Below are 25,160 nucleotides of genomic sequence, written 5' to 3' on the forward strand. Positions count from 1 at the left end.
CCTGCGTGACAGAGGAAGACTCTGTCTCAAAAAAAAAAAAAAAAAAAAAAAGAAGGGACTTGAATAACCAAAAACTGAGCTGAGAGATTCCAGAAGCTGCCTAAGCCCAGGCCTTACTGGAACACTAATTCAGTATGTTGTAGGTCAAACTCAGGGTAGGAATTGGATGGCTATGGCTACTGTTCTGGTCCAGTTTAGACATTACAATGGCAGAAATAAATCTCTGATTCAGTTCATTGCCCCGCATCAGCCAAACCTACACGTTCAGCAATCGCCTGTGGGATGCCAGGCTTGTCAGGTGATGTCACTGCTGAGCACACCTAATCCTCATGAAAATCCTGCAGAGAAGGCAGGACAGTTACCTGTATTTAAAGAGGAGGAAACCAAGGTAGTCTCTTTCTACACAAAGAGGGGGACATTCCTGACTCCCCAAGGAAATCCTCAACAACGAGGAAGCTGGGTCAGCTGAGGTCCTCTGAGAAATGTCAGGGTCCACACAAACGCATGTTTCTGATTGGCTTGTCTACTTAGCAGCAAAGCATGGCTTAACCGTTGTGTAATGAAATAGATTTGTTTTTCATTTGTTTTATTTTGCTTTGGAGTTTTCTAGACTCAGCCTCAGTCCTAACCAGAGCCCATATGAGCCAAAGCCCACTGTTTTCTATTCATTGGCTGTCTGGTGGTGTTATCTCCCTAGCTCCCATCTTCCTTCTGGTAAACTGTCGGTTTCTTAAAGGCTAGGGCAAGGGTAGTGTCTTCTTGTTCATGGCTGTATTCTACAGTGGCTGGCACATAGTAGGTGCTCAGTAAACATATGCTGACTGACCAAATGCATGTCAGTTTCTGGCACACAGTGAGAACTTTAGAGGCATCATACCTGAGTTCATACTTTTTAGCCTAGCTTTTCCCAGCCGAGTTGCTGTGGACAAGCCACTTTACTTCCTTGACCCTCCATTTCTTCCTCTATGTCCTGGGGCATAGTGTTACTCATCTTGTGCGGGTAGTGAAAGCAAATATGAACATCGCTAGCGCACGGTAGGCACTTGAAAATGTAAATCAAATGTATTAATATTAACCGTGCTTTTCCTTTAACCACCCAGATAGTAAGATTAATAAAATACCAGAGTCCCTTGACCTGTGCAAAAGCCTGTCTTCCTTCCTGTCAGCCTTTCCTCCTTTCCCATCCTTCCTCCTGCAGTGTTTACCGACTGTGTTCAGGACACAGTGCTAGGAACCATGTTAACATCAATGGGAATTTGGCTTGGTCCCTGCCCTCGAAGGCCTTTCAGTTTAAGAGACAAAACATTACCTGAATATTCCACAATATTGTAAAATAATGCTGATCGTTATTCTTTATTGAGCGTCCCCCACAATAAAGGGCCTGTCATGGATTCTGTCTAGTCCTCACAGCAAGCTTGGGAGATGGTACAGTTTCTCTCATTTTACAGGTGAAGGAAGTGAGGGAGTTCAAGTAACATATCCCAGGCTATACAGCTTGTAAGTGGTGGAAGCAGGATTCAAACTCAGTGATCTCAAACTCTAAAACCAGTGCTGCCTCCTGAGGAAAGCTATTTGGGCCATAAACTATGAGGAACTATGGCCATCCCTGGGAAGTAGTGAGAGCTTCATGAGTAGAGGATGTGGCTTTTCTACAGACATAACAATACCTGGCATTCAGACCACTGCAGCACTCTACATGTTACCGAAGGAATAAACGAATCTGGCAAGGAGGAAAGGATGAAGAAGTGGTTAGCAGATGGGGTTGGTTGTGCACTGAATGTAGTTCCAAGGAAGAGAAATGTGAGTTGAGCCTTGATGCGTGGAGCATGGTGGAAGAGGTCATCCCCTGTGGCAGCAAGGTAACGGATCGTGTGTGGGAGTGGAAGGTGACCAGGTGTGTCTCAGGAGCAGGAAACAGTCCAGTTGGCTGGAAAGAGGTTTACGTGTGGGAAAGCAGGCCGGAAAAGGAGCCAGGGGCCTTGGATGCCACGGTCAGGAATCTGGACTTTTGTGGAGAAGGAACAGGGAGCCACTGATGGGTGTAGACTACTGTCTTGTCCTGATTGCTTAGCAAGGGTTTTTTGTTTTGTTTTGTTTTGTTTTTACATAGCTTATAGTCCCAGATCTCTGCGACAACTTCAATGATAAGTTATAATAGTTAATATTTTTAAAAATCCTGTTGCCTTGTAAAGTCTGGGCTTTCTGTAAAAAAAAAAAAAAAAAAAAAATCCTGTTGTCTTTTTTTTTTTTGTAAAAGAGAATAAAAAAGTTTCTGTTCTTGACGTGTGTTCAAGAACTTGAGAAGTGAGCACTTTGAGCTGATGCAGAGCAACCTTTCCTAAGAATACATCAATCATGCTGCTCCCATGCTATAAAACAGCTAATTGGTTTAAAAGATCTCTGTGTATACATATAAGAAATCACAGGTTTAAAATGAGGACAGTGGGAAATTATGCCAGGTGCTGAAACATTTGCTTTTCATTTTAAGTGCTGATACAAAGCTTCCTCCATGTGCCCTAGGAGGCCACATGCTGAAACCTTGTGAGGAAGTCTTCTTAAAAATATATAACTCAGATAATGACTCATGTTAGCTAGCAGACTGAACTCATTATCTCTCCATAATAGGATAGACTCAATTCAAATATAATCAAGTTGTTAAATAGAAGATAAGGAAAATGGAAGAAGTGGGGAATTTTTTTTGTGATCATTAAAAAAAAACCCAGGTATAATGGAGCATTGTTCACCATGTCAGACTAATGATGTCCTCTAAAAGAGAAGAGGAAACGGGAAAATTTCATCAGATATGAAGAAGAATAATTAACTGCCTTTCTTTCTGCCATGCCTTGGTCAGGGAAGTGGACATTCCAATTAGCAACTTTAGTAGACAGGCAGAACCTCTGGATTTTGTGAGGTTTGGGCAAAGGTGTCATGATGCTATTCCTGTAGAAACTCATCAAGCATCAAAGGGGCCCTTCCCTGCCAATTACATCATTTGTTCATAGAGCTTATTAAAATGCTTCGTAGTTATAAGCCACCTAGTTACTTTGAGGCTCAGAAGCTCCGGAAAGAGGAACAAAACGTGGGCTGAAATATACTTATTTAGGAGGCTCTGGCCTTTGACAGGTAACTGTTTAATTAACTCAGCCTGTGTGAACCATGACTTACACCTATCTGATCTGAATAGTTTGTTGCTGCTATGGGTTCATTTGATGTGATGTTTCTTAACCATGATCTTGTATTTTAATCTTGACCTCTTGGCCAGATTTAGTGAGCACACAAGTCACAAGAACAACAAACGGAAACTGAGGCACAGGGAGCTTAAATAAAGTAACTAATGAGTGAAGGTGCCAGGAATGTACTTGGAAACTCATGCTGTTTAACGCCGCATTTGAAAGCATGATTTTCACCCTTAACTGTCCCCTCCTTCTGCACTTCTGACCGTGGGGAATGGAGCCCTCCATTCATGCGTTCTGCCCGTTAGGAACCTGAGAGTTTGCTCAGTTGCTTCTGTCCTCCTCACATCTGGCAGCATGAGGCCCACACCCTAAGTGTTATCTCTGCCCCCACAACCACTGCTTCAGTTCATGCCACATCATTTCCTGCCAGAACTATTATAGTAGCTCCTAATTGGTCTCCTGTGTTCATTCATTCATTCAACAAGTCCTAATTAATCAGCCACTACGTGCCAGGCTTTGATCGTCCTCCTGGGCCACCTCCCCTAGAGGTGCAGAGCAAACTTTCCAAAGAATGCATTGAGCATGCCACTCCCATGCTTAAAAAAGCCAAAAAAAATTTTTAGCCAAAAAAAATTCTAGGCCAAAAAAATTTCTAGGAAGCCATTAGCAAAAATAAGCAAAAACGGATACTTTTATCTTCCCCACAATTTGTCATACACAAAATTGCGGTTGCCCAAATTGTTCTTACATATCCATGAAGAATGGAAAATGTTCCACTACAAGTGTTGAAGTCAAATCTCTCTTTTTTTTTTTTTTTTTTGAGACGGAGTTTCGTTCTGCCGCCCAGGCTGGAGTGCAGTGGCCGGATCTCAGCTCACTGCAAGCTCCGCCTCCCGGGTTCACGCCATTCTCCTGCCTCAGCCTCCTGAGTAGCTGAGACTACAGGCGCCCGCCACGTCGCCCGGCTAGTTTTTTGTATTTTTTAGTAGAGACGGGGTTTCACCATGTTAGCCAGGATGGTCTCGATCTCCTGACCTCGTGATCCGCCCGCCTCGGCCTCCCAAAGTGCTGGGATTACAGGCTTGAGCCACCGGTCAAATCTCTTTTAAAAACTGCTTAATAGAACTCTCAAAAGTCAAAGATGGCCAGGCACGGTGGCTCATGCCTGTAATCCCAGCACTTTGGGAGGCTGAGGCGGGAGGATCATTTGAGGTCGGGAGTTCGAGACCAGCCTGGCCAACATGGAGAAACCTCATCTTTACTAAAAATACAAAAATTAGCCAGGTATGGTGGTGGGTACCTGTAATCCCAGCTACTTAGGAGACTGAGGCAGGAGAATTGCTTGAACCCTGGAGGCGGAGGTTGCAGTGAGCCGAGATGGCGCCACTTCACTCCAGCCTGGGTGACAGAGTGAGACTCTGTCTCAAAAGAAAAAAAAAGGAAAAGTCTAAGATGATACCTATGAGACAGGTGTTTCGTTGTTGTTTTTGTTGTTTGACATTCTTTTATTATACTCAAGCCATTCCTGGCAAATAGAACATATTAAGCTTTAAATTATTGTTTAAATTATTAAACTATTATTAAATTATTAAATTAAATTTGTATAAATTAATGTCAGTTATTGTTGTTATTGATGATACTATTATCATTATCTTTATTATTATTCCTATAGCATCCTGGAAGCACTCAGGTCTTCCTGACTCCTCTGAGTCTTTGTTTCTTTCAGTCTTCCTGAGTACAACTCTACTACCTTCTTCTGAAAATAACATTTTTATAGCAACTCTTCAACTCCAAGGGAGTGCTAAATTCTTAAGCCAAATCATATCCATTTGTGCGGCATTTAAAGACTCCCTCCACCTCCCATAGTTCTTCCCTTCAGATACCCCTTCCTTCTCTCTCCACTCGGATCGGCATCTCCATCATTCAAAACACATGGCACTGTCTCCCATCCTCACTGTTCTACTTGCCTGGAACCTCCCTCCCTCCCCCAGCTACCATGGCAGAATACCAGAGAGGTTTGGAGTGAGACAAACCCTCCTATTTACTAGCTGCATGACTGGGCAAATGAGTTACACCCTCTGAGCCTCAGATTCCTATCCTGAAACATATGTATAAATACCTACCTCATACCATACGGTTATTGTGAGATCAAATGAGACCATGGATACCCAGGGCCCAGCACCTAGTAAGAGCTCAACAGATGCTAGCTGTTGTTGTTGTTTGTTGTTACACAATTTCAAACCCAATTCTTCCATGAAACTTTAATTATCTACTCTCATCTACACGTCAATCTCTCTGTTTTCCCACCTTCAACTATACTTATGGTCAGGCGTTTATAGTAATTAAATATTATTTCTTATGCATGCTTCTCCCCAAATAGACTACAAAGTTAACTAGGACATAGATCATGTCTTATGCCAACACAAGTGCCTACAGGAGCCAGACAAGGAACAGAAAATAGACAGGGTACAAAGAAATAGGGAGGAGTGAGGACTCTGGCCAACTCCAGGGCACATGTAGCTCTGGCCAATTGTTGTCGTGCGGGAATATGGGTCCAGTGTTGCCAGATCTCAGCTTTTTCAAAAGAAGCCAGAAATCCAGATTCTTATGTGCAATGTCCTGAATTTTAAAAATTGGGCCAACACTGTTCAGGCCAAAACAAAGCATGTCTGTGAGACCCCAGTTTGAGAAAGCTGTCTTATTCAGATGGCCCCTACAAGTTTGTACGCAAGCTGGTTATTTGGACCTCTGAACTCACTTTTATAGAGAAACAATGCTGTGAATGGCAGTTAGGTGTCCAGGCTAACCTCCCAGGCTGATTTTCATTCATACTAAACCTGAAGCTTAGGACAGTCCTAAGAAACCTGTTCTTTATGTGAAAACCTTTTCCCACTGGAAAACACACTTAGAATTCCAATTTATGATGTCAAAGACATACATCAGAATGTAAGCCTGTTCAGGACAGGACCATTGTTTTGTTCACCACTGTTTCCTTAATGTCTAGAACATCGTCTGGCACTTAGTAAATACTTGTTGAGTTAAAGGTTATCTATGCCTTTGTCCATCTGTCTACCATTAATCTGTTCACTGTATGCAAACATGAACTATCTTGCTCACTGTGATATCCCCAGTGCCTGGCAGCTGATAAGATCAATAAATATTTGTTGAATGAATAAATGACTGAAATAATCTATCCATAAGACACTTATCGAGCACCTACTGTGTGCCAAGGAATATGCTGTGTCTCAAGGATGCAGAAGTGACTCAGACACTATCCCAGCCTCGAGGAATTTGATCACCTAGAAAGGATTACATCAACTGTTTCTGGGAACATTTCTAAAAACCATCCCAAGTTACTCAGTGTTCCCCATCCCAGAAGATGGGGAGTGGATGAGATGATCGGGGACTGTTCAGCACCAGGTTTTGTCTTGGTGCTGACAGGTCTGTGTCCCTAGGGTTGTGTTCCCCCTCTGCAGGGTTTGGATATGAAATGATTGAACTGATGTTCTTGCAATCACATGTTGGAATGACTTGAACAAGCACTGCCCTTTCAAGTGGGCACCTTGGGGGGCCGTGTCCTCATTCTACTTCACTTACAACAATGCCGGGCCACTTCTTTGGCAAATGCTCTCAGAGGGAGTTTTGAAGCCACTTGAGGACACTTGTTTCATCACTTTGGAATTATGCCTTATTTCTGACCCAAAAAATTGGGGCTGGGGGATGGGTTTCCAATTACGTTATTCCCCCTACTTGCTTCCAAATGACTTTGGGTTGTTTCCTAAAATCTAGTTAATGATCAAAGGAGAAATGTTTCTGTTGGTGAGTTGATTTAGCAGTAGGTGCCCCAGGCTTTGAAGGCATGACCCTAAGAGAAGTTCCCAAATTGCCTTGTGCCACAGCAGTTTTCTTGGGAAAGATATTTAAGCTTCCAGAGTGCCTAGGACAATGGAGGCAAGATTCATTTGGATGCCTACATTCTGGTGTTTGGGTTAAAGAATAATAAATTATTTAAACCCTGTATCTAATTTTTGTTTATATCCCCAATATCTAGCACAGAGTCAGGATATATCGTGCCCAAAAATGTTTTCTGGAGAGGAAGAATGAATTATGAGGAGGTCTGACATTTTCTCAGTGCTTCCCATGCACGTGCCAGGCACCACACGGATGCTTGTCCCACGTTACCTCATCTAATCATTATAACCACTTTAGAAGGCACTCACAATTCAATACCACCAAAAGGAAACTGAGGCCTGAGCTTAAGTAACTTGCCCAGCGTCACCAAGCCAGCAAGTGACAAGGCTGGGATGTAAACCCAGTTGTAGAAAATCTCTCCTATAGAATTCCTAACAGAGACTCAGTAAGAAGGTAATGGGTATAGAATCATTACCCCTAGCACAGCAGAGAAGAAGAGGATTCTAAAGTAATCACGGAGCCAACTTCCTCCTCTGGTCATGAGACCTCCCTTCAGTCAGCAGATTAGTGGCTGGACAGCTGTATAGGCCTCTCCCAGGGCATTGGTTTCCCCAGACAATCCGCCTCCATTGCGCTTGTCAGTCAACGAGCTCCAAGATGTTGACACATCCTCCTTTGGCTTTTAGCTATTACAGATGGCTCCTCAAGTGGGTCTGTGATTCATTTCTGGCTGACTGGGGCACCCACAAGACCCTATGTAGTTTTTGGAGTTTGCAGGTATCTGATCAAGCCAGAACAAGGCCAGGCCAATGACAGTACAGAGTAGAGGATCTGGGAATTTGGGCTGAAAAAGTAGCCTCATGTCATACCCAAAGGGGCCAGGATTCTGACGCTGCCAAGCCACTCATGCCAGGTTTGACCTTGGGTAGCTTGCTTTGCCTTCCTGGGCCCCAGCTTCTCCACCTGTAGAAAGAGCACTATTTCTAAGGTTTGCCCATCTCTGGAGGACTAGAAAGAACAAGACCATTCTTGCTTGGGGAAGGTAACACAGTTTTTGCTCACTGGGCATTTATTTCCCTAGGCTGGAGGAGAACTATGAGATTGCAGAGGGGGTCTGCATCCCTCGCAGTGCCCTCTATATGCATTACCTGGATTTCTGCGAGAAGAATGATACCCAACCTGTCAATGCTGCCAGCTTTGGAAAGGTGAGTCCAACCTCATCAGGCTTGTCCTCCCCATCACCCCAACTTTAAGTAATTTATACACGGTTTTAAAGCATTTTAGCTATTTTTTTAAAGTTATCAAAGTACTTACTTTGGTACTTTGACAACTTCAACTTCACTGTAATACTTTGCTATCAAAATTTCAAACAATTCAAAAACATTGTAAAGTAAGAAGGGTATGTGTAGCTTGAATTTCCTCAGTACTTAACTTTCACAAAGCAACTTATTTTCTCTGAGGGGCAAATATTGAACTCACAAGTGTGTTACATGGATGTCAATCAACCTGGGACAGGCAACCTGCTTGGCTTAGTCATGTAGATGCTTGGAGAAACTGGAAATGGCCCTGTATCCTTAGATTGGAGGTGTGGGAGTCCTCTGCAAGGAGGGGTACTATCTGCATTATCACCACAGTCCTAACTGTTCTCTTTCCACCTTATAATAAAAATACAATCCACATTTAGAGCCATGTCTACAAAAAATTGTTAGCACTGAGCATTCCCATTTAATAGGCCAAGGAAAGCTGTTGGGGCATTCTTTAAGACTGATCATTTATTTATTCAATGGCTAAAACTCTGTATTTTACACCAAAAAAAACCACCCAATTTGAGTCCATACACCTAAACCCTTCCTCCTTTTGTTAGCTTCGTTTTTCTACGTGTAATTTTTCCTGCATCTGCTAACAAAAATAGGCTTGTTCTGTACCACGATTCTTTATCAGTTATACGAAGGGCTGAAATGGCAGAAAGAGGTCAGTGTATGAGTTTCAGGAATTCCCTTTTCAGATCCCCAACAGATATATCATCAGTAGGAAAAAACAAAGAGCAGTGTTAGGGCTGGGCCAACCACCCTGGAGAGCCCAAAAACGGAGTGGCTGAGAAATGGCTTCATTCAATAAATTGGGAGGATGCTCTGTGATGACTTGGGGAGGAAAAAACGTTTTTGTGTTGATTAACACAATTTCTCCAAAGTGAAAGGGATGTTTTTTAAAAGTCAATGGAGAAATCACCTTTGACTATTTCTTTCATTCATTTCTTCAGTCCTTCAGTATTGGTAGAGACTGGCTGTGTGGCAGGCCCTGTGTTAAGTAGTGGCAGTGGGGACCCAGAAAGGAACTCAGTATGGCTCTGCTATGGAGGTGCCCCTCAGCAGGTGGGAGAAGGGAGAGCACACACTGTGGATGTGTATGCTACCAGAGCTTAGTCAGGTGTTTGCGGTCCTGGAATATTCAGTGGCACCTACAAATCCCCTCGCAGAGGCCACAGTGGAGAGCCCAAATGAGGCCTCTTACATACAGGCTGGGGGACAGGTTAGGTGAACCAAAAGACCAGGAATCCTCAGTTTCCTGGACTTATTATCTAACCTCTCTGAGCCTCAGCTGCCCCAGCTTCCTCAGGGGGATGTTGCAAGAGTCGACTGAGATGATGTCGGTGGATGATGGAAGGTACTGTTTACTCAGTCATCCAGTAACTCAGACATTTATTAAGCACCTACCATGTGCTATTACAACTGTTGCTGTTATGAATTCCGCGTGAGATGTCTGTGCATAGACATAAATAGATATTTGTTAGCTTATATTCTGCAAAACAAACAAAAACCCTCACCACTTTTAGAAGCTCGGATTTGCCTGCATAAGAAGCCTCTATTCTCTTTTTCTCAACTACTTTTGTAACCCTGTTAGCTTGTGTTTTTCTTGACCTCCTGATTTAGGTAAAATCAGTTTAAGCTCACGCCTTCACCTCAACACCCCAGTCCCATTTTTGTTTTAAGTCTCAAGCCTGCCCCAAGACTTCAGCAAATCTCAAGGCATTTGCATTCTCAGGGTCACCTTGACTTGGGACTCTTCCTTCTGGTCATTAGCCATGTGTGGCTGTTTAACTTAAAGTTAAACAAAATAAAAACTTCAGTTCACTAGCAGTTGCATTAACCACATTTCAAATACTCAAGGGCCACATGTGACTAGAAGCTACCATATTGGGCAGTGCAGAATGGAACATTCCCAGCATCACAGAAATTTCTATCAGACAGTCCTGTGTTATACTGCAGTGAGTCAAGGAGGAAACTCAGCACCCCCTTTGCTTTTCGCAAGACAGCCCACAGGAAGCCTCTGTGATCCTAGTAGAGTGAGATTTGTAGGAGAGGTTTACATCCCAAACAGGGTCCTACGGAACAGACATACCCCACTTCAAAATGCTCTTCAGCCTCTTCACCACAGTGGGGGCTTACTGGCCCTGCCCCTGCTGGTTCCCAAAACTAGTCCCAGCCCTTCTCCACCCTGCTGTCTCCCTTTTCTCCTCTTCCGTCTCCCTTCTCCTCATTCTCCTCTCCCCCTCCTTCTTGGACACCCCCCACCAAATGTCTCTCTTCTGCAATCTTTGGTTTCTGCTGACATCTATGCCCGTAGAGGTATCTCACTTACCCCAAATAGCTTTTCAAACTATTTTTCCGAACAATACATTTTTCTCCCTAAGAATTATACTGCCAGCTGCTTCCAAAATAGTCATTAAAAAAAAAATCTAAACTCCATCTTATCTTCAGCCTGAAAACAAGGAAATACTCAAATGGCATTAAGAGCACAAATGCAAATGCTCTGTGCAGCTGCCTTGCCATCAATTTCAAATGGACTGGGAATTGGGGCTGTCCTTCCAGCCACAGAGGACAGGAGCTGCTTGCTAAGGGTTTCCACACTGAGCTTGCTGGATTGAAATCCCAGACACACTTGCCTTTCCTGAGGACTCCAGCATGCTGCAGCTGTCATCTCCTTGAGAGAAAGGGACTAGTTGTTCTGTGAAACTTTGAGGTGGAATCATGGACAGTCTTCCTTCGAGCAGATCCATCCAAACTTATGATTCATTGATGAACTTTTAATTTAGAGCAGGCGAGGTTTAATATTTCAGCTTAGCTTTTGGAGAACAAATATATCGGTAGTAGTCTCTACTCAGCTTGCAAGTGGGCTGAGGCAACACAGAAGACACCAATGCTGAAGCTGTCCCCCAGGGTGACCCGGTTGGGATACCATTCTTCATAAAGTGGGTGGCAGCCATTGCTTCACTGCAAGTAAGATCTGAAATATAAATCCTCTTTCCAAGTCTCTGGCCAAGCCCCATAAGCACCAACTTCCAGTAACGCTGTATTGACTTTGGGTCCCAGAATTAATTTAGGGAGTGTAGAGAATGTGAAAGCTTCTAGCTGAACTGGTCTTGTGCCTGCTTTCTCTGTTAAGGGTAATGAAAAGTCACCCTACTTGGAGTCATTGAACTTTTCTGAGCTCGAATTTCCTTATCTTTAGACAGGAATAATCCCTCACGAAACTAGGGATAAAATGAGACAGTGCTTATGAGGGTGTTTTTTGAAACTATAAAGTACTCTGCCCATCAAATAAATCATCATTCTCTAAATGAGGGCCTCATTCCATCTCACCTCCCGTATTTCCTTACCGTGCTTTATTTTTCTTTATAGCATTTATCATTACTTGAAATAGACATATTTATACATTTATACAGTATACTTTTCTCTCTCTCTACAGATATATAGTTAACTTTCCCTACTGCTATTCTAGGCTTGCCAAATATCTGTATCTATATCTATATCTACACCTATCATGTGAGTATAGAGAAGCATTATATATACATAATGATTTTGTTTTGTCTGTCACCTCTAGAATGAAAGCTCTATGAGGACTTTTTTGTTCATTATGCATCCCCTACACCCAAAACAATGCCTGGCACAGAATAAGCCCTCAGATATTTGTTACAATTGTATGATTTATATTTACATTACTTGTCAGGGACAATGTGAATCATTTTTAGGTATGTGAACTCATCTAACCCTCATGATAATAACTCTATGAAACTGGTGTTGTATCCATTTTCCTTTAGCCCATTTACTGAGTAGGAATGAACTTATTGAGGTAAACATGGAAACTAGCTGTATTTTTACTCACTTTGAAAAATCGCCTTCAGAGTTCTCTGTCCAACTCTTCCTGTTCTGATGATGATGTCTTCAGAGGAAATCCCACAGCATCTGGCCATGTTCACCCATCACATCAGTCTTGGTTGAATAATTACAGCTCATTCTCAGCTATTAAAAAGTGCAGTTCAGTCCAATTTAAAACTTCAATCTCACATCTAAGTCAGGGCTTCTTCCTCCTTGTGGCTTAGAATTTGCTCTGGGAAAGAGGGGTAGGGTCAGCTTTTTCTCCTTCCTTTTCTGGCTCCTCCAGGGTTGGAGATGGGAGATAGTGGAGGAGGAAAGGCAACAAGAGTCATTCGACCAACTGGAGCTCACTGGGGGCTTCTTCTAGTTATCAATGCCTTCTGCTATGACTGTCACCCAAATGCTGGGGCCAGGGGTCCTGTCATAGGTTTTGGGGGAGCCACTGTGGATTTCTGTCCACATTTACTGAGAGATGCACTCTCTAGCCAACCTCCTACCACCTCCACTCACAGGCTGCTTTGGCCCCGCAGGTGACTGAGGCGTCCCTCTGTCGCTCTGTTATTGTGTTGGAAGCTTCAGGCCAACTCACTGCACACTGTTACACCCTGATTCTTAGAGATGCCCAGAGGAGCCCCACAAAGCAGAACTGGCAGATAGAACAGGCTGAACTCAATGAAACATAAACAAAAAATAGCTTTGCTTTGTTCCAAGTTTGTCTGTGGCTCACTTCCTTCCCTGACCCCTGATGGTGGCATGGCAGATTTAACAGCTTTTGGGTTATTGATTATAAGAACAAGCATCTTCTCAATAATTTAGACTCTCTTTTAGATGTTAAAACTCCATTCCAGTCCAGTTCTTGAATTTAAAACTGCAGTCTCACATCTACTTCAAAACTCCTCCCTAGCCCAGCTGGGTCTGCCTATCTCTGGCTTGGACACCCACAGTAAGGAAGGGAAGAGTGTGATCTGATCTTCTCCTCTTCCCTGGCCTTTCCCTCCTGCTCCTGGTCCCTTTAGGTGTGTTAGACTGAGAAAAAATACTTCCAGAATATAACTCTAGCTCTCCAGGGAAACAGTGAAATAAATTTTTAGAGAACAACAGAACTATAAATGGAAACAAACATACGGTAATAGGGATCAGAATTGGCATGCACATGATGTTGTCCAAGCTTATCAATAGGCAGTTTTTTAACAGATGGTAGAAGTGTCTAGCTCTGTCTAACTTAGAATGCAACATTCAGTTTCATACAATTAAATAGCAAACATTTATGTAGGGCTTTCTGTATACCTGGTACCGTTCTAAGCACTTTACATGTATCAACCTTGTCTAGTCCTCTAAATAACTCTATGAGGTAGATACTGTTGTTGTTCCCATTCCACGGATGGTAAACTGAGTCCCAGAGAAGTTGGGTGATTTGCCAAGTTCACACAGCCAGTAAGTGGTGGACTCAGGATGTGAACCAGGGAAATATGGCTCCGGAGCCCATGTCCTTAGCCACCTCGTTTACACAGGATGAGTTATTTCAGGGCTAAGCTAGGTATGTGTAGAGGCAGGTTTTGTGCACACACTTGTCCTTTTGACTTTGTTGTAATTGTTAGTAGTCATCTGGTGACCTCCTAGGTGATGGAATTTTGGAGAGAAGTCTCAGCCTCTCTGTATCTCAGGGATCACTATAGTTGAGAAATGCTTTCTCAGATCTTCCCAGCTGGGGTGTTCTGGGTACTGTGGACTCTGGGGTACTGAGTACTACCTCCCTCAGCACCCCGGTTCATCCATTTATCTGATATTCATTTATCTCATGTCTGTGTGGGTCAAGTCCCATGCTGGGAGATGGGATACAGAGTGAAGTCCGCCTTCGAGGGAACGACCCTGTAGAAGAGACATATACACATGAGTGACTGCAAAACAAGATGGCAAATGCACTTCCCGAGCATGAATGCAAGATTGGAAGGACACAGGATTGGAAGGATGCTTCCTCCTTGTGGGGGTGAGGGGCAGCCTGAGAACCAGGCTAGTCATGGAAAAGCTCCAGGTACTGAGCATCCCCCTCCCTCAGCCCACAACCCTGGAAGATCCATGAAAGCTAACATGGGTGTTTTAATTTCACCAGAAACCTCCTTCTCCTGCTTGACCACTTGTCTTTCAGAAACTCTAAAACAAAAACTCTACCCACACAAAGATGGAACATCACTGCATTTGGCCAACAAGCTAAACCTTTTCAGAGAGAAAAACTGAGCCTCAGATTTTTGAGCAAAGAGAACATCTCTAACCTACAAATGAGTTGCTTTCCAAGCATTTGAAAGATGCATTTCAGTAGAGCAGAGGTCCTCAACCACTGGTCTGTGGACTGGTACTGGTCCATGGTCTGTTAGGAACTGGGCCACACAGCAGGAGGTGAGTAGGTGGGCAAGTGAGCGAGCATTACCTCCTGAGCTCCGCCCCCTGTCAGATCAGTAGTGGCATTAGATCTTCATAGGAGTGAGAACCTTATTGTGAACTGCACTTGTGAGGGATCTAGGTCCTTGTGTACTCCTTATGAAAATCTAATGCCTGATGATCTGAGGTGGAACAGTTTCATCCTGAAACCATTCCTTCAACCTGTCTGTGGGAAAATTGTCTTCTATGAAACCAGTCCCTGGTGCCAAACAGGTTGGGGACTGCTGCAGTAGAGGCCACAAATGTATAATAACATGTATCCATTGTTTTGGTATCATGCAGAGTATTTTCACTGCCCTAAAAATCCCCTGTTCTCTGCCTAGTCCTCTCTCCCTGTCCCCTAACCCCTAGTAACTATTGATCTTTTTACTGTCTCCAGTTTTGCCTTCTCCAGAATGTCATATAGTTGGAATCATACAGTATGTAGCCTTTTCAGATTGACCTCTTTCCATTCATAATATGCATTTAGGTTTCCTCCATGTCTTTTATGGCTTGATAGCACATTGCTTTTTAGTGCTGAATAATATTTCATTGTCTGGATGTACCATAGTTTATTTATCCACCTACTTACTGAAGGATATTTTGGTTGCTTCCCATTTTGGCAATTATGAATACAGCTGCTATAAATATGCATGTGCAGGTTTTTGTGTGGACGTAAGTTTTCAGCTCCTTTGGGTAAATACCAAGGAGTGCAATTGCTAGATTGTATGGTAAGAGTTTGTTTAGTTTTGTAATAAACTGCCAAACTGTCTTCCAAAGTGGCTGTACCATTTTGCATTCCCACAGCAATAAATGAGAGTTCCTGTTGCTCTACATCCTCACCAGAATTTGGTGTTGTCAGTGTTCCAGGTTTTGGCCATTCTAATAGGTATGTAGTGGTATGTCGTTGTTGTTTTAATTTGCATTTCCCTGATGATATGTGATGTGGAGCATCTTTTCATTTGCTTCTTTGCCATATGTATATCTCTTTAGTGAGGTGTTTGTTGAGGTCTTTGGTCCATCTTTTAATTGAGTTGTTTGTTTTCTTATTGTTTTTAAAGAGTTCTTTGTATCTTTTGAGCAACAATCCTTTAATAGATGTGTCTTTTGCAAATATTTTCTCCCAGCCTGTGGCTTATCTTTTCATTCTCTTGACATTGTCTTTCACAGAGCATACATTTTTAATTTTAATGAAGTTCCATTTATCAATTATGTCTTTAATGGATTATGCCTTTGGTGTTTTATCTAAAAAGTCATCATCACACTCAGGGCCATCTAAGTTTTCTTCTATGTTATTTTCTAGATGTTTTACAGTTTTGTGTTTGACCTAGATCTATGATCCATTTTGAGTTAATTTTTGTGATGGGTATGAGGTCTGTATCTAGATTCATTTTTTTTTTTTGCATGTGTATTTTCAGTTGTTCCAGCATCATTTTGTTTAAAAGATTATCTTTGCTTCATTTATTGCCTTTGATCCTTTGTCAAAGATCAGTTGACTATAGTTATGTGGGTCTATTTCTGGACTCCCTATTGTGTTTTGTTGTCCTATTTGTCTACTCTTTTGCCAATACCATACTGTCTTGATTACTGTAGCTTTATTGTACATCTTGAAGATGGGTAGAATCAGTCCTTCAATTTTATTCTTCTTCAATATTGGGCTGACTATTCTGGGTCTTTGGCCTTTCCATAGAAACATTAGAATCAATTTATTGATAGCCACAAAGTAACTTGCTGGGATTCTGAGTGGGATTGTATTGAATCTATTGATCAAGATGGGAAGAACTGACATATTGGCAATATTGCATCTTCCTATCCATGAATGTGGAATCTCTGCTTTTATTTAGTTCTTCTTTGATTTAATTCATCAGAATTTTGTGGTTTTCCTCATATAGCTCTTATACATAGTTAGATTTCTACATAAGTATGTCATTTTGGGGGGATGCTAACATAAATAGTATTGTGTTTTCAATGTCAAATACCACTTGTTTATTACTGGCATATGGGAAAGTGATTGACTTCTGTATATTAACCTTGTATCTTACAACCTTGCTTATTAGTTCCAGGAGATTTTTTTTTCTTTTGTAGAATCTTTTGGATTTTCTACTTGGACAATTATGTCACCTTTGAACAAAGAGTTTTATTTCTGCCTTCTCAATCTACATGCATTTTATTTCCTTTTCTTGTCTTATTGCATTGGCTAATGCAGTATGATGTTGAAAAGAAGTGGTGGGAGGGGACATCCTTGCCTTGGTCCTGATCTTAGTGGGAAAACTTTGAGTTTCTTACCATTAAGTATAATGTTAGTTGTAGGTTTTTTGTAAATATTCTTTATCAAATTGAAGAAGTTACCCTTTATTCCTAATTTGCAGAGAGGGTTTTTTTTTTTTCAAATCAGAGTGGGTGTTGCAATTTGCCAAATACTTTAGTGCATCTGTTGATATGATCATATAATTTTTTAGCCTGTTGATGTGACAGATTACATTAATTGATTTTTGAATGTCAAACCAGCCTTGTATATCTGGGATACATCCCACTTGGTTATGGTGTATAATTACCTTTGTACATCATTGGACTCAATTTGCAAATATTCTGTTAAGAATTTTTGCATCTATGTTTATGGGAAAATTGGTCTGTAACTTTTTTTAATGTGTTTTGTCTGGTTTTGGTACTAGGTAACACTTGACCTCATAGAAAGAGTTAGGAAGTAGTCCCTCTGCTTCTGTCCTCTGAAAGGAATTGTAAAGAATTGACAAAATTTCTTCTATAAATGTTTGGTAGAATTTACCAGTGCACCCATCTGAACCTTTTTGTTTTGGAAGGTTATTAATTATTGATTCAATATACTTAATAGATATAGACCTATTCTGTCTATTTCTTTTTGTGTGAGTTTTGGCAAATCAAATCTTTCAAGAAACTAGTCCATTTCATCTAGATTATCAAATTTGTGGGCATAGAGTTATTTATAGTATTCCTTTATTATCCTTATAATGTCTATAAGATCTGTAGTGGTGTCTCCTCTTTCATTTCTAATATTACTAACTGGGGTCTGCTCTCTTTTTTTCTTTGTTATGCTTGCTAGAGGCTTATCAATTTTATTGATCTTTTCAAAGAACTGGCTTTTGATTTCATTGATTTTCTTTATTGATTTCCTGTTTTCAATTTCATTGATTTCTGCTCTAATTCTAATTGTTTCTTCTTCTTACCTCAGATTAAATTCACTCTTCTTTTTCTAGTTTCCTAAGGTGGAAACTTAGATTATTGATTTTATATATTTTCCAATATATGCATTCAGTGTGATAAATTTTCCTCTACTCACTGCTTTCACTGCATCTCACAAATTTTAATGTTGCATTTTCATTTTTATTTGGTTCAAATATTTTTATTTCTCTGAGAATTCTTCTTTGTTCCATAAGTTATGTAGAATTGTTATTTTATTTTCACATATTTGAGGATTTTCTAGTTATCTTTCTGTTATTGAATGATAGCTTAATTCTACTGTGGCCTGAGAGAAGACATTATATAATTTTTGTGTTTTATGACACAGAATGTGATCTATCTTGATGAATGTCCCATGTAAGTTTGAGAATATATATTCTGCTATTTTGGATTAAGTAGTCTATTAATATCAATTATATTTAATTGATTCATGTCCTTACTGATCTTCTGCTTTACTGATTTCCATTTCTGATAGAGGAGTATTGACGTTTCCAACTATGATACTGGATTCATCAAGTTTTCTTTGCAATTCTATTAGTTTTGGCTTCATGTAGTCTGATGCTCTGTTGTTAGGCACATGTATATTAAGAATTGTTGTGTCTTCTTGGAGATTGATGCCTTTATAATTATATAGTACCCTTCTTTATCCTTGATAACTTTCTTTGCTTTGAAGTATGCTCCATATGAAATTAATATAGTTATTCCTGTTTCTTTTGATTAGTATTATCATAGTATATTTTTCTCCATTCATTTACTTTCAATCTATATGGGTCTTTATATTTAAAGTGGGTTTCTTATAGACAACATATAGTTGGGTCTTGTTTTTTGAACTGCTCAGGCAATCTCTGTCTTTTAATTGATGCATTTAGACCATGATCTTCAAAGTGATTATTGATAAAATTGGATTAATATTTACCATATTTGTTACTGTTTTCTATTTGTTACCCTTGTTATTTGTTACTATTTTTGTCTTCCACTCTTCTGCTGCCCTTTGCGGTTTTAATTAAGCATTTCATATCATTCCATTTTTTTCTCCTTTATTAGCATATCAGTTATACTTTAACATAAAAAATCTTTTAAATGGCCATCTAGAATTTGCAATATATATTTACAACTAATTCAAGCCCACTTTCAAATAACACTATACCACTTCACAAGAAGGGTGAGCACCTTATAATGAGAAAATCTTAACTTTGGTGCCCTCTGTAAAAAGTCACATACACACATACTTATGTATGTGTTTTAATTGATATACACATATAATCAAATATTTTGTTGCCATTATTATTTTGAATCACTGTCATCTGTTAGATCCATTAAAAAACAAGAAAAATAAGTTTTTATTTTACTTCACTTATTCCTTCTTCAGTCCTTTTCCTTTCTTTGTGTAGATCTGAGTTTCTGACCTATATCAATTTCCTTCCCCCTAAAGAATTTCTTTTAACATTTCTTGCAAGTCAGGTTTACTGAAAACAAATTCCCTTAATTTTTGTTTGTCTGAGATAGTCTCTACTACTACTTCAGTTTTGAAGAATAATTTCTCAGTGTACAGAAACCTAGGTTGGTAGGTTTGTTCCTCTCAATACTTTAAATATTTCATTTCACCCTCTTCTTGTTTACATGATTTCCAAGCAGAAGTCAAAAGATAGTCTTATCTTTGTCCTGTATAGGTAACTGGGTTGTTTTTCTCTCTGGCTTTTTTCAGGATGTTTTTCTTTATCTTTGATTTTCTATAGTTTGAAAATGATATACCTTGATGTAGTTTTCCTGTGACTTGGTTTTTTGTTGTTATTTGACATTTATCCTGCTTGGTGTTCTCTTAGCTTTCTGAATCTGTGATTTGGTGTCTGACATTAATTTGGGGAAATTCTCAGTCATTTTTGTTTCACATATTTCTTTGCTTCTTTTCTCTCTTTTTTCTCTTTCTGATATTCTTATTATATATATTTACATCTTTTGTAGTTGCCCCATAGTCCTTGGATGTTCTGTTCTGTTTTTCAGTGTTTGTTCTCTTCGCTTTTTAGTTTTTGATGTTTCTGTTGATATATATGCAAACTCAGAGAGTCTTTCTTCAGCTGTGTCTAGTCACCTACAAATCCATCAAAGTCACTCTTCATTTCTGCTACAGTGTTTTTGATCTCTAGCATTTCTTTTTGGTTCTTTCTCAGGATTTCTCTCTTTCTGCTCACATGGCCCATCTGTTCTTACCTGCTGTCTAATCTATCAATTAGAGCCCTTAGCAAATTGATCACAGCTGTTTTAAATTCCTGGTCAAATTCCAACATCCTTGCCTTGTCTGGTTCTGATGCTTGCTGTTTCTTTAAATTGTGTTTTAGCATGCCTTGTAATTTTTTCTTGGTGGCTGAACATGATGGGCCAGGTAAGAAAGGAATTGCTGTAAATCACCTTTAGTCATGTGATGGTAAGGCATGTTGTGGCGGGGAAGCAATCTATTGTCCTGTGATTAGGTCTCAATCCTTTAGTGAGCCTATGCCTCTGGACTGAACTTTACTACGAGTGTTTCTTAATTTTTTTCCTCCCCTCTTAGATGTCATAGGATGGCTAAAGTTGGCTAGAATTGAATATTTCCCTTCTTTCACATGGAAGGTTAGAGGTGACTGGTGTTGGGTTATTTCCTTCTCTGCATGGAAGGCTAGAGCTGACTGGAGTTGAGTATTTCCCTTCTCCCAAGTCAGTTAGGCTCTGGTAATACCCCAGCAGATTAGGCTCTGGTTAACTAGCTTCTCCCAAAAGCAGGCCTTGTTAAGAAGAACAGAGTGCTCCGGCGTATTTCAAAATGGGCCCTTCTTTTCTTCCCCCGCCTGCTGGAAGCATGAGGGACTTTTGCTCTGATATTTACTGTGGGAATCTTGTCACACTCCTAGAGGTACATCTCTCAATATTGTGTGGGTTCCTCTATGATTGGGCCTCCCTGGAATTATTTTTTAACTGTCAGTCTTGTCTGCATTAAGCCTTCACAACTTATCAATTACAATTCAGGTGTTCCTACCCCAGCACTGGCTTCTGAGGCAGTTCCCACTCCTGAGTCTCTGCTCCAGGAAGCCACGACTCTCTGTATTTGCCTGTCTCTCCAATCTTGGGGGCAGTAGTTTGCTCTGTGTCCTCCCCTCTCTTAGGGACCCAAGAAGAATTGTTGATTTTTCAGTTTGTTTGGCTTTTTACTCGTTAGGATGAAGTGGTGACTTCAAAGCTTCTTATATACAGAACCAGAAACTGGAAGTCAAAATGCTGTTTTTATTCCCATTTAAAGATGAGGTAGTTGGCTCCAGGGCCTATGTTGTCAATATCGGATTTCTGATAATGCAAAGGAGCTAAACACTGGAGCGTTCTCTATAAAGTAGATCCTGGGTGGAAACCAGAAGGTCTCTGAGTTATTATAGAAATTGGGGCTGTGGGGAAAGGTGTCCCTCCCCATTCCTCGATAGTGGCTTAAATAAATTAGTGGTCTTACTTTTCTTACATAAACTAAGTCTAGAAGAAAGTAACCCAGCTGTAGTTGGGAAGCTCTATAAGAGCATCAGAGGTCCAGGTTCTTTCTGTCTTTGTGCTCTGCCCTTTCTAGTAGATGGCTTCCAGTTTCTATATCACCTCATCATCCAAAATGACTGCTAGACTCCAAAGACTATCTTCCAGGAAAGAAGTAGAAAAAAATGGGGTGAGAGAAGAAAGGTCAAAGCTCCCAGTTCAGTCAGCCCTCTTTAGACTCTTTCCCAGAACCCAGCCCAGTTATTTTCCCTTACATCTCATTGTCTGCCTTTGGCTATCTGGAAGGCAAGAAAATGTGGTCCACTCTATCCTGGAATAAAAACAATGGTTTGAGCCAGGTGCAATGGTGCAGGTTTATAGTCCCAGCTCCTCGGGCAGGAGGCTGAGGTGAGAGGATCACTTGAGCTCCTGAGTTCGAGTCCAGCCTGGGCAACACAGTGAGAGCCCATCTCTTAAAGTTTTTTTAAGTAAAAAAACTTTATTAAATAAATTATTTAAATAAATAATTAGGATTTATTTATCTTGGACTAAGGATGAAAGGGAAACAAATAATTAGGGTTTAGTGGGGAAGGAGTAGGCAACTAGCCATTTTATCCACATAAGGGCATTTCACACATCCATGTATCATTGTATATGCTACAGCTATGAAATGGAACTCAGGATCCTGGAAGAGTATAGGTTATTCTCTCAAATTATGAGCTCATGGGAAGTAACATAGGTGGTACAATGTGATCACTAAAGACTGTGGAGGGTGACATGATTCATGGTCAGGAATTTGCTGAACTTCTCAGGAAAAGGCTGGCTTACAGATAGGCACTAGATAGTTGTGTTATAGTGTAATTTGAATATGTGGAGAGGCCATTTGGCCTCGAAAATATACCTTTCGAAATAAAGGCTTAATGATGTCTTAAATTCCTCAATTCCACTCATTTAAATCTATAAAAATGCAACTAGAACAGGATAAGCTCATTCATTAATACTTATCACTTACTAACACTTCAGTATGTATGAGTTTAACCTATTAAGGAGACTTAGAGATCAGTTGATGCTATCCCTTCACTTTCCAGATGGGGAAATTAAAGCTCAGAGGGACTGAGTGGTTTTCCCCATTTCCTACATTTAGTGGCAGGTCTCCCCCTCAATCACACTGGATCCAGTGGTGGGGCTGAGAGTGGGGAAGAGACACCAGTAAGAGGTAGAGAGACTGGAGAAAGGGAAGCTGGGGTGACAGATGTGCTTGTATGAATTGAATTTATTTAGAGCCTGCATTTTTCCAGTGAGGACATGGGTAATTGGCAGTTTGGGTTGTGGGTGGCTCATCCTTGAAGATTTGGCTCCTTTCTCCTTGCTGACCATCCTTGAGCAATGGGGAAAAAAAGCCAAGTGTGTTCTGGGGACCTGTGCTTCATCAGCTGTACTTACCTGCATTGGAGAGGAGGATGGAGACCCCCTCATTTACATGTTGGCCCTCTTCTAGTCCCACCAGTCTGCCCACCCTCCTCCCACCCTGACCTGGGGTCACTTGCACACCCCTGAACTGACACAGTAGAAGATGAGGGCACTCTTGAGGCATCTTTAGGATTCTTCAAAGATGGTCTTTTTCTAGTTATCAAAGGGAAAAAAACATGTACATAGACTTTCCTTCTACTTTTAATTCTTGCATATATTTTTCTTAATTTTTTTGAATCTGCTGTGGGGTGTCCATGTCAGAATGCCTGATTTCACACCAGGTTTTTTAAGGTGTGTGTGTGTGTGTGTAGTGCCATGTAAAACTCTGAAGTCAAACTGTTTGGGTTTGAATCTGAATCCTGATTGTACCACTTAGCAGCTGTGTGAGCTCAGATAATTTCCTAACAGCCCTGAGCCTCAGTTTCCTCATCTGTAAAATGGAATATTGATAGCAATCAATCACCTGGAGAACTGTTGAGATAATGACTGTAAAAGGGCTACTTAGCCCAGAGCCTGATAAATATAAACACTCAATGCTTGTCAGTTAGTACTTCAGTTTATTATAGCAACATTTCATGACTTGAACACATCATGTTTTTAATATATTATCACTCCCATATCAGTGTTCCAGCCTTTCTAGGTGCTCTTCTTTCTGAACAATTTTGAGAACAATTGTTCTAAAAATGTCCTACATCACACACATGCTGCCATCACCACCCTCGCCCTCTCTTATTGTCATCTTCAGAATTATTCCATTTTTGACTTAACCTGTATCTTATGTAACTCACCTCATTCTAACTAAATCAGTGTGTGATGACTGTCTTCTCTCATGTACACGTGACACATTATCCAGTCACCCTGAGGACAATGAGGGGTTCACATACGGATTTTTGGAATTCTTGTTATTGCCATCCGTGGTACCCTTCAAGGGGCAACAGATTCACTGTTACCTTTCCAGCCCTGGGGCTTTTCAAGGAATCCTTTCTTCAATCCATATGCATGATTTGAAATTCCACTTCTGTCTCATTGCACTCAGTATGAATTTCTTATAGAAATTTTGCAAATTCTCTTAGGGAATTTCCTGTGGAATCTGTAGCATTCCCTAACCCTTTCATTCCCCAGTTCCTGGCACCCAGGAAGTGCCATAAAAATTGTTGAATAGGTAATTATGTCAGTATAGTAAAATGACCCCAGCAAACACTCATTTTAAGATGGAAGCATTGAGATAGGATGTTTTACAGTCCCCATTCATATCACCACTTTATTTTTTCTTTTTGGAAAAATAGACTAGGTTTATTATCAAAATAAAAAAAAGTGAATATCCCGCTTTCAGAGTTAAATTTGTGACCATTAGTTCCCTTGAGCCAACTTCTTTCCCTAATCATTTCTCTCTTTTGTTCAAAGAATTGTTTCTTATGTGTGTTTTTAAAAATACGCCACGAGATTTCCACAATACATGGTTATAAAACAGGAACTTGTCATTGTATTAAATTTCTAATTTCTTGCTACTCGAAAAGCCTTCTTTTCCCACACCTAAAATGACCCTGAAATAAGACCCACAACTCTCATTTTTAAACTGTGTCCAGCATACTTGACTCTATTCTACATGAGTGTATCTCCTTCAATGTGTGGAAGGACATCTACTGGTTCCAATGCATTAGAATTTCTTTTAGATCACTTCTTGTTGATGGCAAATCTTTACCTACTGAGGGTGGGTGGAATTTTTGAAAACAAAAGCCTGATGACTAAGTTTGGAGATCAAGATGATCAAGATCATATTATTTGGGGTCAAAATTGAAGGCTGTATTATGTAGAGTGATGAGACTGAATGGCCTTCCTTGGTGGCTCTGGGGGTATCTCTTGAGGCAACACCAAGAGAGGCAGTGGGACAGGGGGTATCATTCACAATGAGGGGACACCTTGCTGGCTCTGGCATGTGTGGGTGTATGTCAACCACAGTAAAGATGACAGATAGGAGAATCAGATTCCTGTTTCTTCAACTGGGCAGAGACTGAATCAAGGCAGCCTTGAATCACCTTAGATCCCAGTTCCTCATTTGTAAAGTGAGATCATCATACTCTCTTCCAGTGTTGTTTTCTTTCTTTCTCCTTCCTTCCTTCCTTCCTTTCTTTTTCTTTCTTTCTTTTCTTTCTTTCTCTTTCTTTCTTTCTTTCTTTCTTTCTTTCTTTTTTCTTTCTTTCTTTTTCTTTCTTTCTTCCTTCCTTTCTTTAATCTTTCTTTTTTTCTCTCTCTCCTCTTTCTTTCTCCTTCCCTTCCCTTCCTCCCTTTCCCTTCTCCTTCTCCTTCCTTCCTTTCTTTTTTTTTTTTT

General features: G+C 40.6%; 1 protein-coding gene and 1 long non-coding RNA gene across 2 annotated transcripts in view; one reads left to right on the forward strand and one right to left on the reverse strand.

Moving 5' to 3' along the window:
* Positions 1 to 25,160, reverse strand: part of LOC105507126 — a 276,554-nt gene that overhangs the window by 151,492 nt on the left and 99,902 nt on the right. The window lies entirely within an intron of this gene.
* The window catches only part of RFX4 (regulatory factor X, 4 (influences HLA class II expression)), a 163,198-nt gene that overhangs the window by 49,448 nt on the left and 88,590 nt on the right, over positions 1 to 25,160 (forward strand). The window contains exon 4 of the mRNA XM_011937009.1: positions 8,170 to 8,293. Within this exon, the coding sequence (XP_011792399.1) occupies positions 8,170 to 8,293 (124 nt within the window). The remainder of the gene's footprint in view (positions 1 to 8,169; positions 8,294 to 25,160) is intronic.

Source organism: Colobus angolensis, unplaced genomic scaffold (assembly GCF_000951035.1).
Source record: "Colobus angolensis palliatus isolate OR3802 unplaced genomic scaffold, Cang.pa_1.0 Scaffold10, whole genome shotgun sequence".
Taxonomy (NCBI): domain Eukaryota; kingdom Metazoa; phylum Chordata; class Mammalia; order Primates; family Cercopithecidae; genus Colobus; species Colobus angolensis.